Source organism: Pomacea canaliculata, linkage group LG1 (genome assembly GCF_003073045.1).
Source record: "Pomacea canaliculata isolate SZHN2017 linkage group LG1, ASM307304v1, whole genome shotgun sequence".
Lineage (NCBI taxonomy): Eukaryota > Metazoa > Mollusca > Gastropoda > Architaenioglossa > Ampullariidae > Pomacea > Pomacea canaliculata.
Window position 1 is genome coordinate 42,724,471 of NC_037590.1, and position 19,084 is coordinate 42,743,554.

At 39.5% G+C, this 19,084-nt stretch overlaps 1 protein-coding gene across 4 annotated transcripts; it reads left to right on the plus strand.

Annotated features, from left to right (window-relative positions):
* The first annotated feature begins 7,786 nt into the window (after window positions 1–7,786).
* On the plus strand, window positions 7,787–18,966 carry LOC112568113 (vesicle-associated membrane protein 7-like). 4 transcript variants are annotated; one of them, XM_025245258.1, is made up of 6 exons: window positions 7,787–7,941; window positions 9,463–9,645; window positions 10,456–10,552; window positions 11,795–11,896; window positions 13,104–13,262; window positions 13,595–18,966. In XM_025245258.1, exons 2-6 carry the CDS (start codon window positions 9,497–9,499, stop codon window positions 13,790–13,792), a joined length of 705 nt encoding a protein of 234 aa, XP_025101043.1. In that variant the 5' UTR covers window positions 7,787–7,941; window positions 9,463–9,496; the 3' UTR covers window positions 13,793–18,966. The 4 variants fall into 4 exon arrangements, with proteins under 4 accessions (XP_025101043.1, XP_025101124.1, XP_025101286.1 ...); XM_025245339.1 differs by having other exon boundaries at window positions 7,845–7,941; window positions 9,491–9,645; XM_025245501.1 differs by lacking the exon at window positions 7,787–7,941 and adding an exon at window positions 7,970–8,144.
* The last annotated feature ends 118 nt before the right edge of the window (window positions 18,967–19,084 follow it).

Sequence of the window (19,084 nt, forward strand, 5' to 3'; positions counted from 1 at the left end):
GTGTTTCTATAAAACTCATTATCTAAATAAGGGCGAAAACCCTTCCGCTCGCGGCATGAGCGCTCACAAACATCACTGGAGACAGAACGAGGTCAAAGTGGAAAAGTCACGTTTGTCCACATGTAGGTCTAATTAACATGTGGCTTCAGCTCTGCCATTGGCTGTAGCCTGGCAATGTAAGCGTATGCATGATGCTATGACGTCACGTCTGTTGTTGTTTACCTTTCGCGTGGTGATGTTTGTAGTGTGTTTCTCGGCAACGGAAGGGAGGCAATTCACCCACACCTCGGGAGAACTTGCACTGAGCTTCACCCAGTCATGGGGAAAATATTGCAGTCAGTCTACCCTTACAATCAACTAAAGCTACTCTCGGGTAGACTGAGGTGGGTGAACTGTGTGTCCAGCGGGAAAAATATACATAAGCCGTTGAGACCTTTTATGGGACTACTTGGACAACACGCTCTGTGTCTTAAACACACGCACGGACCCACGCACGCATGCACGCACGCGTGGCTGCCCCTGGAGGACACCCCAAATCCCTCACCCGTGTAATCGCCGCACGGCAGCGGCGCGCCAATCGTTTCCAATTAAGAGAGGTGTGCGCTCTGATAATCTCCAGCAGGGATGGAGGACATTGCTTCCCCAAGGATCGCCATTATCCTCAAGACACATTACTGCCCAGTTAAGCAGCTTGTGTCGAGTTCCTGCAAACAAATGCAAGGATGACTGGCTTCATCTCCACAGCTACTGTGACTGAGGTGCGTGGGGCGGCCAGCGGAGCGAGAAACAACATGCCGGGAGAGTCAGCAGGGGGAGTTAATCTGTTAATCTTGTCTGTAGGAAAGTGTTCTTTACATCAGTCGTAGTGATAACTCTTCGCCTCGGGAAAACTTCGAGCCTGTCATTTGAGTCATGAGCTCGATGAACACGAGCCCTGAGCCTGGTGCATTCGGGACTCAGCCTGATGGGGGCACGAACAGCCTCATCTTTGTGTCATGAGCCTGATGTATGAATATTGCCTCACCTGTGTCATGTTCTCGGAGGTCAGTGAACACACGATGCCTTGACAGGTAGGCAGAAAACACAGTCCTGTCCTTGAGACATCCACTCCCTTCCCTCTTACAAAAGTTTTTCAGATTTAATTTGTTACTGGCCTTTCCTCCTACACCCGAATGTCGTGATACAATTCTCACAAGATCCCCTGTAACCTGCGCCCCCTGCTTCCACTGATAACACAAGTAGGAGGAGGGGAGATAAGTGTTCTACCTTTTTTTTTTTACTGTTCACATCATCTGGCTTCACGATGACTTTGAGTACGAACAGCGGCGGTTTCCGTATTGACGATTTCATTTATTATTTCGACCCTCGTGTGATTGTGTACACAGCAGGCAGTGTCCCCAGACTGTGTAGCGGCTTAGGAGATGGCTCGTTTCAAATTATGTTCTGCTGCCAAATCAGAAATTGATCCTCCATCAGACTAGCGCCCGTGGTCAGGTCACATGTCTGTGACTTTGGAAAGACCAGCTCTAGAGCATCACCTTCCCGATTCCGAGCTTGGAGACGAGTTATCGCTCTTTTGCGATTATCTCCCTTGAAATGCTATTTGGAGACTGTTGACAATGGGAGTTAAAATTTGTATCTTTATTAAAGGAAAGATTTTTTAACCTTTAATCTTTCCTATTCTCTCCAAGAACATACCTGGATCAGCTGTAAAGAAGAATTTAATAAAACCTCAAAAAAGTGTTAAATGGCTTATATCAGTTGTCTAATTGTAGGTTGTACGTTCTTTAACTACGTTCTCCTCTTTATAATGCACGTAGTATTTTTACAGGAATGAGTATCTCTTTATAATAGACATAGCATGTTTACAGTTGTTAATAGACATAGTATGTTTACAGTTGTTAATAGACATAGCATGTTTACAGTTGTTAACAGACATAATATGTTTACAGTTGATCTAAACTGGAAACAAGAAACTGTCAGCATGTAATGGTCACTGTGTAGATGCCACGCATCATTCGGTGCAGATCGGGAATATCATCACACTTCATTCGATACAAATCGAAATTCAACACACTTCATAGGGTACCGATGGACAATACCCACCACGTGTTTACTGGGTACAGGTCGAGAATATCCACACACTGCGCTGCATACAGATTGACAATGTCGGCACACTTCATTTGGAACCTGAGAGTGATGGCCAGTACAAAAGGGAATAATCGCGGACTTAGAGGAATAATGTGGATGCGGGCAAGAAAGGTGACTGAGCCGCCAGGAGGCTTGTTGACAGAGTAGGAATTAACGTCTGTCGGACGAGAGTAAACAGGGCGGTGCGCGGACTGGCACTAGCAGGGGAGTTCATTTCCAGAGTGCAGTAGCCGTAGCACCGCCAGCCAGGGGTCGGGCCGGGCAAACACATTTCATCTCATTGATTCATTTTCCTCCTGCAGGGAGGAGAACGAGCAAGCTAAAGCTCACAGCAAGAGAAGCCGGCAGCAGTCGAGTGCAATATTTAATACCGCCGGATTACTGGCCTATTGATCGACAACAGATAGCAAGTCGGTTCTCTACTTGTCCTACACGCTGCCCACTTCTCGGCGCGACATGGCCGTGGCTGTTTGTAGACATTCCACAGCTCGCACATCTCTGCTACAGATGCCGAAAAACCACGAATTGTGGTCGCTTGGTAACAGTGAGATTTCGCCAGAATCAAACTCTGGCTCGTTACTTGGTCCTGGCAAAGGGGGTAAAGGTGGATGGGGGTTAGAGGAAGGCTATCGTTATCGTCTTGCTGATGACTGACGACTACAACGATAAGGAGGAAAACGGTTACAATTTTTGTCTAAGATCAAGATGTCTATACATTCATTTCTCTTTCTTTCCCTCTTTCTCTCTCTCTCTCACAGGCAGTCAAGCAGATAAACCAATACGCGGATAAATGGATAAAGGGAGGAATCAATAGAGAGCGAGATGGACGGATGACTAGAGATGGATAGCGTAGTTGGGAGGATTGCCGGCTACAATGTGTTGGCAAGCAGCGAGGCACACGACGCACACTTGACTCCCTGTAACGGGGCAGGCGGCCAGGGGCAGCTCAGCCAGCAAGCCCAACTCCTGTAATGATCGGCCACCGTGGGATGGGGAGGCCGAGACGGCAAATTGCTGCTTTAGTCGTGCCAGCCGCCCACAGCCCACTGGGACAGCCCCCGATACACAATCGATACCACTCCCGAGCCTCGCACTACATTAGGGTATGGGACCGTTTGCTGACAGCACCAGAGGGGTGGGGGTGAGAGTGTGGGGGGATGGAGTGGGGGGGGGGAAGCGGTGGCGTGCGTGGTTGGCGTCCTAATCAAACATCGATACATCCGCCCGTGGAGGACAATGGTAAACAAGTTGTTGGCGCAAATCTGGGCTACTGGAAAGGATTTTCTCTGCAAACAACCACTGCTGAGATGATCCGTGAGTGCGTTTTCATGAAGTCACACCGGCAGGAGGGATCCATCTGAAACTCTACTTGCAGTCGGCAGCCTACTGGTCGGTTCAGTAATACTATTTTTATTTATTTATTTTTTTTGGTAACCATGGGATGTCAGGGGGGGGGGGTGTTGGTGTGTGTGAGGCGCGGGTGTGGCTCATACCTCAGGATCTGGCATCACACCTACTGCAGTTCAAACCTTGCAATACGCTCGCCTAATGTTTTGAATAAAGAAGCTGTTGTGACATTTCTTCTCATGGTATCTTGACAAACTCATCCTCCTTTTCATCCTTCCTCGCACTGAACCCCCTTCAGGTGAGACTAAATGCACGCACGTCTAGGGTGGGCTAAATAAATACAAAAATACAGTATTTAAAAGCCACGTGGAATAATATTTATGAGCAAAATGTTGCTGTCACATTGTGTTAAGGTGGTGCTCAGACGTCACACAAATTACACGTGGTTAGTCGACACCAAACCTGTCCATGGACTAAGCATTCCATACTTGAGACATTGAGAGCATTCTTGAGCAGTTACACGGGTGTTTCCCATGACGGGTACCCTCCAGCGGGACGAGACAATGATGCTCATTCATGGCTATACCCTAGCTTTCGGCAGTCAAGTGGAGAGCACAAATAATTATTATTTACAGACCTTGGCATTAAGCAGCAAGACTGCATTTCCTGAAAGACATATCGGGCCTCACAGTGTTTGTGGTGTTGATTACCCCACACCTCAATGTTCCGAGCTATCAGCCCACTCCTCCCGCCTACAACAAACAGTTTAATGATTTTTGTTAAAGATGATTCCAGTGATGCTAGTGCTGTGTTCTGCTCGTTTGGTCCACTTCTAGCGATCGTCTGGCGGATTGGCATTTCTGATGTTTCACTTTTTGAGGCGATTGTGGTGGCTTTTGACATCAACTATTTATTCTAATGTTAACTTTATCCCACCTGCATTTCCTATCAAATATCAAATGTGTAACCTTAGAAACCTGGCAAACATTAAAGATCAAATAGTAAATAGCATGCAAACATATTAGTTTCACGAGTCTTATAATAGTGTTTAAATTGTTCTCTGTGAGTAAAATGGGTTTTTTAATAGCAGCTCAGATGTGGGTTCTTAAAATGCTTTCAAGCCACAAGCAAATCAAACATGTCAAAACTCACTACATATCATTAGTGATCTTCTCTTGAGGGCTAATGTCCCAGTATACCTAGAGACAGTTAGATATTGTAATACTGCACACGTATCAGTGGTCATTCCATCTTGAACCTGGGAATTTTTGTTCATTGATGAAGGTTTTGTTCAATTATCCCCAATTTTTTACGGAAGTTTAATTCTTGCATAAAAACACTCTGGGTAATTTTAATCTGTAGTATAAAGCGACTTTTAAAACACTAATGTGGCACATGAAGACCAAACAGGCAGCAGTTCACGGACTGAAGGCACTAGCAAGAGAAGACCTAGAAGCAGAGGGAATGAGATCGAGCAAGAGATACTACTACTACTACTACTACTACTAATAATAATAAATAGAGTGCAACATATGAAGATTAGCTGACGATGCACTAAGGGAGTGAGGGAATGGATAAGAATGACAGGTATGTGTTCTTGAATAGTTCGAGGAAACTGAGAGGTAGTAGTTGCAGCAGTGTGGTGCTGACGCTGATGTTGATGATGTGACGTACACTTCAAGCTCTAAGTCTGCCTGCAGCCAAAGTATCTGATGGTGCACACCATTCACGATGTCTAATGTACATCTGAGAAAGGCAGAAAGACAATCAAAAGCACAAAAGTATCGGGCACAAAGCGTACTCCACTCAAAAAAAAAAAAGGGTTCCCTATCTACCAACGTTGTAAAACACCAGGTAGCGAGATAATCGGAAGTAATTATTCTGTGATCAGATAAACAAATAAGCGCCAAAAACAAGGCAGGTAATAAAATCTGGAACAGTAAGAGGCAGCCGAGAACAGGTGGTGTCGGCGACCGGCTGCACCTCACCGATGTCACATCGCCGGTGAAACGGTCTAAGGGAAGCAACCTATGGTTAACCCAGCAACTACAAGGCTGATGGAGGTCACCTGTGTAACGGCCACTTTTCATGTGCTTCGCGAGATTTATACTGTCGCCACTCATCTGTCTTCTGTGACAAGTGGAAATACTGTCAAACAGCAGATCGCTGGATCTTTCTCCCCTTGAATCATCACAACAGAACAAAAATTTTGTATGAGGCGGTTCTGGTAAATGATTTAGTCAAGATAGTGTCCAGCTATTGACAGAAAATAGGGCTACATTTGTATTTAACAGCTAATCTATTATTACAATTTTCTTATTAGACAAAGTGACTGTTTACTCGGTTTATTTATACCTCTCATAAAACCTACAGACAAAATTAAAGCTTGCGAAGGATATATCCATATACAGGTACAATTGTTATTCTTTATTTTCTAAAGGTATGGTTGCTTGGTTTATTTAGTAGGAAAGTGCTTCCACCTCGAGGTGATTTCCCACATTGGGGAGGGGGGCGAGAAGGGAGGAAACCAGAGTACCGGGAGAAAACCCCCGACCCCAGGCCCTGTGGACAGGTGTCACATACAGAGAGTGGCCCGAGACGAGATCTGAACCCTGAATTTCTCACTGCAGTAGTGACAAGACCACTACACTGTCGAACTCCCCTTTCCAAAACCTTTAAGCGTGAACAGTTTTAAGAGGACACAAATGGGTGACTATTGTTGGCAAATATTTTACATGATTATCATGTATACAAAATTACAATGAAAGCTCTATTCTTTACAAGATGTGTCCGGTTAAGTGGGGACCTGAAAAAAATTATCAAAAAGCTTTTAACTATTTTTTGACAACTTGTTTATCTCTTTGTCCATAATTTCGGGTGATGTGCACTGCCTCGGATCACTCAGACGAGACGCAGGACTTCCTTTTATGGAATACAATCTTGGCTTGTCTAATCTGTATTCAAATTTGTGAAGCGGCTGGGGGCGGAGGAAGCAAGCATTGGCAGGAAGAATAAAACACACCACTGCTGCCAAAAGGCAAAGAACTCAAAAGTGAAACCATAGCGCCGAGTGCGGACTGTAAGCTTACGGTTGATGTGACTCAATAATTTCGCTTCTGAAGAACTCTCTCTGTTCACGATCACGACTTTCTTCCACAAGAAAAGGGGTCAAAAGTGCGTAGCAGGCCGCCTTTTGTCGTCTGGTTACCGCCAGCGACTCTCGTCATCCTGGCCGCATCCAATCGATACCGCGGGCATCATGCCAGCCACAGCAGACGACACAAAGGCGCTGTACCAAAGGCCTGTGCACGCAGCGATGTCTCATCCGCTCCATGCCTCTCCCTCCTTGCCTCTGTCCTCCACTTGCCAGTCCTGCTGCAACCTTTTCTATTGTTCTTATATATGACGAGCTGCATTATAAGTGCTGCTGGCATACCTCTATGTGAGGTGGGCGCATCAAAAAAAAAAAAAAATAAATAAATAAATAAATAAAAAATCTCTCGTTAGAGCATCCGTATATCTCAGGTTCCACCAGTTTTATTATGCTTTCATCTGCTCACTAATCACAAAAACCACTTTTTAAAAAATTATCTCAAAAACATGAAGAAAATTATTGGATACGGAAGAGAAAAGAATATAAAAAAATCATTTAAGAAAGAGAAATGAAAAATGTAAGCACTTCATTTTTGTATACTAAAAAATTAAACACGAGAAAACATCTCTCTCACACATACAGATTAGTTTCCATTAGAGACCGACTTCCCGCCATTGTGCCGTGTATTGCAATCTGACCCACGTCCAGTTATTTCAACCCACCCACGGCTTGACTTCACGATGACTCAAGCCAGCAGAACTGTTCAGCCACTCATGGCGTTCAAATAATGCAGTTGGATGCTCGTGATTAAACAGAGCGGACTAAGGCTCAGCCCGCGGGTACAAAGACACCGACACCCTCAGTGCTTGGCAGGCGTCAGGGACGCTTCACGGTCACGTGACCAGAGACCAGCCGTCGTGTCGATCGCTGCTGATACAAACGTTGTTACAGACATTACGTACACGTCCCTTACCTACGATATGACAGAACACAACTCACTCAAGCGCTCATTGATGAAATTTTAATGTCGAACGTGACCCGCCATTTTCACCAAGAGTCACACAGTTTATTTTTATTCTTCGATTTTACATTTTTGAACAATTCTTTACAAAAAATGACCTCAGAGTTTTCACCCTTGCCTCAGTCAGATGAAGCATCTACAGGAGCTGATTCTTCTCGGTCAACTTGAACGCAAACAGTTTGAGTGTCGAGCTACCTGCGATCCACCTGTCTGACAAGGGCCTCAACTCTCCTTCCTCGTGCAAGTCACGCCCCCTGTCGTCACTGCCCTCATTACGACTGCGACTCAGTTGTTTCACTCGCAACCAAAGGAAGCGAAAGCACATTCGGTAAATTGTGTTTTAAAAAAAGTTATTAAGCTGTCATTATATTCACGACACTTTTCCATCGCAGACTGTATTTGTCTTTATTCGCTCACACGTTCCGTATTGTGCCAGTCACTCCACCTCCGGGCATTGTTGACATTTGTTATTCTGTGTGTCACTAACACCTGCAGCATTGCAGCACCTGTTATCAGCTTTATTGGTGTACGGTATGTAATTATTTCATATAAAAGAATACATCGCCAAGGTAATTAATTCGATAGTTATCGGGATTGAGTATGTAATTACATTTTAACGTACATCCATTTCATAGAAGCACTCGATCACAATGACGATTCTCTTTAGGAAGAGTAAAAGAGCTAATATGCATTTCTGCACCAGTCCCTAGCGTGTACGTATATAAGGTCATATATGTTGTGTCGTTGATGTGTCAATTGCGAGTGATCAGGGTTTGTCAGTGCTGTGTGTGTGTAGGAATGGGCCTCATCAATATCAATTAACCTTAGACATATAAGTACTTAATTCAGTGTTTCATCTCTTAAATTCTTCAGTAATTCTTTCAGCTTTATGATATGAATTGGAATCCTTTACTAAATCAGACTGAGTATTTTAATATCGACTTAAAGCTGTTTTGGAGACCAAAGGATTTATAGTTTCAGACATTTTTTGTGTGGAGGGTATAGGGGGCATGGGCAGAAAGGTGTGAGTACAAGATAACTCTGATGACTAAGTATCTTGTAAATAAAATTACTTCTGTTCTATTTTATATTGTATCCTGTTCATTTATCTACAGCAATCTCTTAGCTGAATAGCAAGCTCACAAGACTTTAACCACCACCAGAAGAGTTGCTCAAATAAAGTTCAGCTCCAGCTAATGATAATGAATATAGAAAATAGAAAATAATGAACATAGAAATGCAGAGCGAAATATACAAATTATTAAGCCATTATTTTATACTAAGCTCATAAGTAAAAATTTGAATCCAAAAAGTAATAAACCTCTTATTATATAATAAATTTGAAAGTCTTCTCATGTTCCAGAGAATTTACTAACTGATGTTGGCTTTTAACTATAATTATCATACAACTTTTGATTGTTGTTATCAGTGCAATAATAGAGATTGGATCCAGTGTGTTAAAAATGTGTAAAAACTTCGTCATTTATCAGTTAACTTCTAATTGAATACTTAATAACTGCAGGTATACACGCCTTACGATTTTCCATATTTCTTCCCTTTCAGAATTATTAAACAATATTTTAACTGAAAAGTTCATTTAGAATATATACTTTATGGGGGAGAGACCTATTTGCTGTATTGCTGATGGTCGGTAGTGGTGGGGGAGAATAAAACATTTTAACTCTTTGGGGTTTTTTTCAGTTTTCATGTCATATACTTTATTAAAAGGTATTGGAATTTCCTGTAAATAAATTATTTTATATTTGAACATTTTTCTTTGCTAATTGTTAAAATCATCATAGATAAACTACATCTGTTAATATAAATATATTCTGGTATTGCTTGATAGGTACAGGTTTTTCCCCCACTCCTATCAGGCCAAGATGACTATTATCTTCAGTGGCATTGCCCGAGGATCAGTCCTGCTCTGTAGCAGTCAAACAGGGGCAGGAAACTTTGAGGATGTAATGAAATCTATGCTTAGCAACATTCCAACCAGCAGTGATGGGAAACGCACCTACACAGCTCACAGGTAAGAATATGAAGTGGTGGTCACAAACATTTATTGTAGTCATAATTCAGTGGAACTTACTTGTATTGCTTTTACCTGACATGTCTGTGTAAACTATTGACACCCTCTTGTTTGCTTATGCAGATTTTCTCTTTGCTGTACAAGCTAGACTTGAAACATTGTGATATTGGTGCTTTTAATTTTTGTTTTACTAGTTAGACTTTTTTGCCCAATGTTTCAACTGTACTTTCAACATTAAACATAGATTTATCTCAGGTTTTAAGCATTTAACTTATTTAAGATGTATTGATTTTACAAGGGTCGTCTGGTTGCTTTCTCTTACTCTCTTTTTCTCTCTTGCTTGCTTTGATATGTTTTGTTGTCTCTTAAATTTTTATTTACTTTCGTTTGTTACCTTGATTTTTACCATCACATGCCTAACTTGTCAGCATACAGTGATCTGGGGTTTCATGCATGTTTAAAAAACATGAAGTCATATGATCCGCTTAAGTCAGAAATTTACATAGTCTCTGAATGCCACCACACACTCATCCAGCCAGTTCATCCAGACATTTGCAGCATTTAGAAGGCAACCTTCCATAATTGTCAGAAGCTGTTAATTAAAATAACTGTGTTTGAAAATACTTAACTGAGAAAGCAGAGAAAGGTGGCAGGAGAGATTTTTCTCATATTTGCTTCTTCATTTTGACATTTTGATATCTGACTTGTTTTTTTGTTATTTTTATATCATCATATCTGACTTATTTTATGTTATTTTCTAAAAGAAATTGGCATGACATTTACCCCCTTCTTTGTTTGTGCATGGATCAGTTATGACTTCCACTGCTTGATAGAGAATGGCATCATATTCATCTGTGCCACAGAATCTGGAGCTGGCAAGAATTCTCCATACTCTTTCCTCTCAGAGGTATTAAAATTTTTTTAAACAATATCTTAACAATGAAATGTGTCTTGAAAAAAGTACATGCCACTGGATGGATTGGAGAGTGATCAGAATGTTATAGTGGAGGGCAAGTGGAGTTGTTTAAATTTTTGTTATTGCTGTTTTGTTTTTTGCACACCATTTACTTTGTAAACATGTTCTTGAACTCTTACAATGAAAGTATTTTATCTTTTAACCTTTCCTTTTCCAAAAATTTCTGTAAGTTGTAATAGCAAATGCAAAGCTGGCTGTGCGAGATATTTTGCATAAGGGGTATAATTTAGTGAAACCAGGATTTCAGGTTTTGATAGGTTTTGTGAGACAGTTAATTGTTGAGAGACAGGCTGTGCAACCTTCCCATTACCCTAAATGTCATTCCACCTTCACTTTGCGTAAAGCTGACTTGCTGCCACATTGAAGCTGACTAGCTGCCATATTGGAACTCATCAGATTCAGTAGTTTCGGTAGTTTGGATGCTCTGCCTCTGTATTTTCATATTTCTGGATAAAACTGTCAAAATTACATGCTTTTTATTTGTGGACTGCTTTATTTCTTGATTTCAGTATGAAGGAGATAGATGTCAGTCTGGTCATGTTCTATGCTGGGCATGTCGTGATCTTAGCAAGTTCTAATACAATATGTGTACAGGGTCTATAATAATAATCATTGGATTTTTACAGCATATTTCCCCGTGTGAGTACAAACTCAGTGTTCTGTCCAGTAGTTTAAATCAGTGACTTGATTGACTTCCCAACTCAGGTAATTGTAGTCCCATAACCATTGATACTTAGAGAGTGAGATATTGGAGCCTGATTTTGGTGAGAGCAGCACCCATCACCTCTCCCCCATTTCTTTCAACAGTTGCAATAAGTACCATTCAAGAGATCTATCATGCAGGAAAAGTATGCTATGCAACACAGATATGCATGTCTTCTGCCTCTTGCTGTCTGCTGATGGCAGGAAGAGAACAATTTATATGCACATGCTTTTACATTCCCATACATGCATGTACACATGTAGACACACACTCAAAGCCCTAGTCTGCTATGCAGTTACAATGGGAGCTCAAAATGTGAAATTGGTATACAGAAGTTATTCACACCATGAAGGATATGGGAGGTGACTTTTCCCATCCTTTGCTGCTGTGAAAGAACTTCTGTGTTGTTGCTTAATTTCAGATGATTCTCTGTGCATTGAAGAAAAAACATGTTATTTTACTTTGAACAGATCAAGCGGCGCTTCCAGAGTGGTCCCTTAGCCAGCCGTGCCATGACTGCAAGTGTGGGGGAACTTAGCAGGGATTTTGACTTTGTCCTTTCACAACAGATGGTGGGTACTCTCTGGTGTCAATATCTTGTTTAGATAAATTTCATTACTTGTCTTCATTAGAGAATTTTGGAAACAATTGCTAATGAGATCCAAATGGCAGCAGCACAGCCTGCACAGGGCAACATGGGGACATTGGAGAGGACAATTGTAATACAGGGCCGGTTTTACCATTAGGTGAACTAGGTAGTCCTAGGGAAGGAGGAGTGGTCACAAAAATGGCTTTCTGTTGTTTTTTTTAGGGATGAATAATGTTAGGGAAGAATATAATTTTCATAGAGTGACATTTTCTAGACATCTTTCCTCTGCATGTAGGTCGACCATCACACGAGTTTCTCAGCATGTGTATTACAGGAAAGCCCCATTATCTGAGGGCACATTAGAAGTGATCAGCTAACTAGCAGGGAAGTGGAGGGCAAGAGTGCGAGTGCAAGGGGAAGGGGCTGGTCAGGGTGGACCCCTAGGATGGATGGGACCACATGCCAGCCTACCTTTCTTCTTTTCTAAGTCAGAAGAAGTTCCACACATATGCATAGGAAACACTGCAACTGAGTTCAGTCACAACAATACTGACTTAATTTTGCTATGCATGTTTCTTTTTGTTTTATGCTCAGTATTTTTACACTTATGAGCTTTGACTCCAAGGGAACTTAGCTAATGTCACAATCGCATTCTCAGTTAATAAAAGAATATTTTTCTTGTCAAATTTCAGATTAATGTATTTAATTCACTGTCACAAACCTGTTCTCTCATCAGGGCTATGTATAGTATATATTGTAACAATCTCTGTCGTATAGTTAGGAAGGAATAGCCTGTTCTTCATCTTCAATACACCACTTTTTCTGTTGAAATTGGTGCATACGCAAACACCCCAGCTGCCCATCTTAGCTAGGCACTGTAGCAAAGATCACCTCTGATGAACCCTTTCCCCACAATCTACCATCGTTACATCTTTTATTTTTAAAAGTATTTTATTTCTTCAACACAGATAGTATGTGTGTGTGAGAGAGACAGAGATATTTTCCATTGTTTAATTTTTATTGTATAATAATGAACTGCAGGTACCTGTACTTACATTTTTTTTCTTTTTTAAACAATTCTGATATCCATTCCTTTTCCTTATTATTGTTGTTCTCATTTTCAAATAAAAAAATGGTTTTTGAGGCTAATGCTAAAATTGATGTAAAACTATTTAAATTGGACTCCACAGAAAAACTTCTCAAAGCCTGGTGCTGGAGACACAGTGTCTCATCTTCAGTCACAAGTGGATGAAGTGAAAGGTGTGATGACACAGAATATAGAGCGCGTCCTAGAACGTGGTGATCGGCTGGAAGATCTCATGGACAAAACAGAGGAGCTAGAGGCTGGGGTGAGTGAGGCCATTCACTCACACAAACACACATGCACTCATACACGCAGTTCATACTGAACATCTTTAACCTTGTGTAATAACCCAACACACGTTAGTGGGTCTTTGGAAAGCTGGTAGTTCACTGCCTGATTCTAAAATAGATACAAAGATAAATTTAAAGATTTATGCCTTGTTTGATATTGTAATTTAGAGCTGTTTTCAGGGATTTGCATTTGTCATTTTAAATATTTGAGTGGTAAAATATCCTAAATTTTATAATATAGTCAAAAAATGAGTAATTTAGAATGCATCTTATAACCAAGCTTATTTGGTTTTGCACTCACTTCTAGGCAGCCAATTTTCAGAAGACCAGCCGAAAAATTCGTAAGAAATACTGGTGGAAGAACAAGAAGATGACATTAATTCTCTGTGGAGTTGGTTTAGTTGTTATTATTGTCATCATCCTTATCATCCTTTTCTCTACACACGTCCTGCCTGTGAGCTCTGGTAGTAGTGATACAACTCCTAAGCCTACAACAAAGCCGTAGTTGGTATTACACATGAGGAAGCTTTGCCTTCAGACAAATTGCAAGAAAATTGTTAGTGGTCCCATTTGCTTGTCATGTGAGGCATCAATTTTACAAGCTCTTAGAAGTCATTTGCTGCAAATTTGTCAGAAGCAAGTGTAGAACATAGAAAAGCTAAAACTTACGTAGCAATGATTGTGTTCTTGTCACCATCATCATCAGCATCATTAACCCAAAGACAACATCCTTTCACAACATGCATCAGATTTCTTCTTTTTTTTTTTTTTTGCACATAGCATGTAGATGTTGACTTTGTGGGGAAAAAGAAAGGTGACAATGAAAGTCTATTCAGAATATTCCAGAAGTATTTTTCTGTTGTTTTGCTATAACTGAGCACTTTCAACATTTATAAGGGTTTGCTTTAGCTGTTTCAACTAACTAGTAATATTTTATGTAACAGTGATAAATATGAGGGATGTCAGGGTTAGCATGGCTTTGTTAGTTAACCATTTTGATGTGGACTTTACACAATAAACAGACAAGAAGATGACACATCTGTAACATTTAAATGTTATTCCTTTTTATAAACAAAATAAGCTTTGAGGGGATACTGTACTAGATACTGGTACTGAATATAAAAAGAACTTGTGCCTTTTAATAATGACCTGTTTTTACTTAGACTGCAAATGCCTTGCTTCGTATTATGCAACTTGCTCTGTGTTAGATAAGCTTACAACACCAAAAAAAAAAAAAAAAAAAAAAAAATGTAAAAGCAACTCATGCTGTAAAAATATCTCATGTTTTAAGAAATATGTTTCCTAAATTAGTATTTGCTGTAGCTAGTTTAAACAAGGTATTCTTTTAAATCCGCGAGCAAATAAGGATCTTAACATTGTCTGTGGGTTAAATCACCATTTATGTGTAAACTGCATGTGTGTGCATGAGAGAGTGTTCAAACACAGGCATTCATGTGTGTCTACAAAGAATCAAAAATTGAATACAGCTGCTCATTTTTTCTCTTTCATTTCTTAATTATTTATTTGTATACATTGATATTGTAAGATTAATATATGATGTTCTTTCTTGGAGTATTATTTTCTCACTTTTATTTCAAGTTTTATTAATTTTAGGACAGAGGACGCCACTAAAAGCATGAACAACCCCAAAAGAACTATTTTCCACATCCATGAGTACTTCCATAAAACAAAACAAGAAAATAATAAGAACAAATAAAAAATAACAGTTCAAGATCAAGGCATGAAAATATGAAGTGAGAAGCATTTAATGCTAGGAAACGATTAAATCGAGTGAAAGTTAATGATACCTGAATATAATAGACTAAAACAACAGAGCATAGGGAGCCATGTTCAGAATACATATATGATCACTTAAAATGTTTACTCTGTCAAATGAAGATTACTTATTTGTACACGGTGATATTGTAGGAGACAGTACGTTAGTGATGTGCTTTTTGTAGTTTCAAGGTTCGTAAGTATAAATAGGATATGTGTGTATGGCCTCATGGTTTTCTAATGACATAATACAGCTGATATAACTTTTGTGATTTCAACTAACATAGTAGGTGTGTTGTATGGGCTATGGGATTTCAGGATTGTAAAACAGTGGTGTCACTTTTCCTTGAAGACAGCATGTGTTGAGTATACAAATTTATGACTTAAAGACAGTATAACACTTCAGTCTTGTAACTACCTTGTGAGGATAAGCTAGGCTTCCTAGTTGTTGTTGTTGGCTGAGTTGTGCTAGCTTCAGTGATTGAAGGTATTATGAAACTGTGTTTTAACATTTTAATATTTTAACTCGCTAGCTCCACATAGTGCCTAATGTAGAAATAATGTAAGCTCACTGTCACCCTATATGCCCCACCCCCATGAGTATCTCCATCTCAGTTGAATAAGAAAAATTATGCTACGCTGAAATAAAGCCAATGCTTAATTAAAGCCTGTGGACATGGTGTCATAGTGGGGGAGACAAGAGCAAGAGACATGACATGACCTTTTGATGGGAAGATCCAAATTGTGGTGGTGCCAATGACTCTTACTGACCTATCTCTTGCTCTCTCTCTCTCTCTGCTACTCTCACTTGCTCATATTCTCTTCCCCCCCCCCCCACACTATCTTCCTGGAGCCCCCTCTGTCTCTTTCTTTTGCATTTTGGCAATCATAGGATACTCTCTCAAATTTTATGGTCAAAATATAGACTGTACTTTATTTATAAAATTAAGTGGCACTGTATAGTTTCTCTTCTGCCATTGGACTTTGACAGCTATGTCCCTTTCTTTCAATTATCCGTAAAGTATGTCGTCATCTGTTATCCCACTTTTGGTGCCTTCAGATCTTGATTGATTTCATTTGAATATTTTATTGCTTTTGATATATATTGTACCTTTCTGTATAATGATATATTTTATGCTTCTTCCCAGTGATAGCAAAGAGGATATCCTCTTTGGTGATAGTCATTGTTATTTTCTCTTTCCTATTTTGGAGAGGGGATAGCCTGATAGAGCAGGAATATCTGAATTTGAAAGTGTGCTTGATATTCAGTTCAATACAGGTGACAAAGTGTGGTTCTCCCAGTTGACCTAGCTATGGAGTAGGTACCTGACTTGGGAGGGTTGGGGAAGATAAAAGAGGATACATGCACCACCCTCATGAAAGCTGACTCCAAGATAAGTTAAGGATCTAACACTATTCTCCTACAACCTATAAATCATTCGACTTCTGTTACGCTTTTATCTCACTTTCCCTATCCACTTGTCACTCCATACATCTATCATCATTTGCCTTCACATGACAGGGAGCACACCAGGTTCAAGTTACCATGGTTGGACAGTGATATTTCCTACATATATTAAGTTCCTGATATTTCCAATTACTGATGTAAGGAGATATTAACACCTGAAGGTAATATAGACAACTGTTCTTGTCTTTGACATGCAGGCTGAGCATTAAGGAATCATGTTTTTAAATTGTATCATGTGACAGCCAATCACATGTGGTTGGCTTGCAAACATCAATCATGAATTATTATTCATACTGTGGTCATGTGATTGTGGTGATTGTGGCAACTCGACATGTTTTTGCTAAAGTGTTGATTTTAGCCGTTTACATTGTTATTGCAGTTTGGACATCTGACCAGGGTTCATTTTTTTTAAATTGATTTTTGGCTTGGTAGTGGTGGAGATAATCTATTAGTGCATGGCTGACAGGCTATAGTAGGTTATACATTCCTTGCAGATATTTTGAGATTTCAGTTTGTGGAGTCATGTCTGTTGAAAAATCTGGTTATTATTTAACTGGAGCTAGTGCTTAGACAGGAGTGCCATCTGCTATCATTCACTGCTTCAAAGGGAGCATGAGTTGCCCTTAAATGGTCGCTGATAACTGATAGCATTCTGAATAATTTCCACAAAAATTAAAGTTGCAAAAGATTCATCTACTTATAATAATATCAAAAATGCAGCTCTATTTACAATGCTGCATGTTGCCAGCAGAGATCTCAAGATTGTGCACTATGATTTTAAATTAGAATTAACTAATGAAAAACCAGAAAAATTATCTTTTGTGAGAAAATTGCTTTTACCTGGTCTGCTTGACTTCTTGAATATTTATGTTCTTTTCATTGGTTGGTTATAACATAACCCTTGGATGTTGTGGATTTTTTTCATCAAACTATTGAATGCACTCAAAACATTACTTGTTATGGTCAGTTTATATCTAATCCTGAAAGAATATGGAAACATGACAGACTCCAAGCACTGATCTAAAGTGATTTTAGGTGCAGTTGTTTAGGGAATGATGTTTGCAACTAAAATTTTGAGTGGAAAAATATTCAAAACAGAAGTAGTAATTAATGTTCCATAGTGTTTTGACTTTCCTTTCTGTGATTCCTGTTAAAATTATACACACATGAACCCATTTATGTCTCATCACTGCTGCCTTTGTGTGTGGTGTGAAACATGTAATGGAACAGCCAGAGGTATGTTGTAACATCTGACTGCATGTTCTTGTACCCATTAAAGCCCAATAAATATTTATAATTTTAAGTTACGAAAGCAGAGATTTTAACTTCTTTTTCTGTTACACATTTCAAGGTCATTCCAATTTTATTCATGATAACAATTTTCCCTGATTTTTTTTATATATATACACAATAAGGCCATCTTGCTCTTAGACATTCGAAAAACTGCATAAATCCTGAAATTATTGTTTTTTCATGTTCGTGAAGCACAGAAAAATGTGATACTATTTTTTCAGCAACTATTATTTTAGTTTTCTCAGCTTTGGAGCAAAGGCTCATGGGTTAAAGGGCCACAGGTGAACGACAGGAGACACCCACAGTACCCGAAGCAAGACAGTGCTTCACACCTGCTGGCTGCATGGTTAATGAGAAGCAGTCAGCTAACATGAGCATTGTAGGTGGCTATTAGCCATCCAACTCCTACTGCATTAATCTCATCTTTCAGGGAGTGGGAGATAATCGCCCTACAAACTGTGAAATGCTTACTGTTCACTTAACCCCTCCTCTACCACCAGGATTGCTTTATCACAATACTATTTTTTATGACGTTTGCATTGTGTCACCGACATGATGTATAAAAAATGTACCAGATTTATTATTTTCATTGTAATAATTTGAACATTGGTCATGTGTGCATGCTCAAAAATCAATTATTTTTTTATATTTGGTGCCTTTATTGTGTTTTTTGTGTAAATATCCCAAAATATGTCAATGCCACATGTATTGCAGGTTTTTCCTTTTGCACCTTTATAACTTTTACAAGTTGACTGCAGAGACTGAAGTAGCTTGACACTATTTAGAATAAGATACTTCAGTATTATGAGCTACAATTGTATTTGTACACACTATTTTAAGAGAAATTTTGAAGAAAAAAATTGTATAATATGAAAGTAATTTTTATATTAAACATTATTTAAATGTCTAACAATTTCACTAAGACAAGTGCTGGACATAAACCAGACCTGTACAATAATAATATAAATCACTGCAGTGTGAATTGTTTATATATATATATGTTTTCCTGACTTTTTGACACATGCCTTGGTATGCAAATCACAACAAATGTTTCAATACCTTGTTGGATTGGAATGATTTTTTCATCCTATTATCTGTTTAATGTGTGATGACAGCTTTATAATAAGATGATTTTAAGCACACCTGAAATGCAGATTCCATTAAGCTCACAGCTTATTCCTCTTTATGTTGACCAAGATTTCACTAAATTGCTAAATCAGTTTTTTTGCCCTACAAACTTGGGATAATCTTGGTTGATGA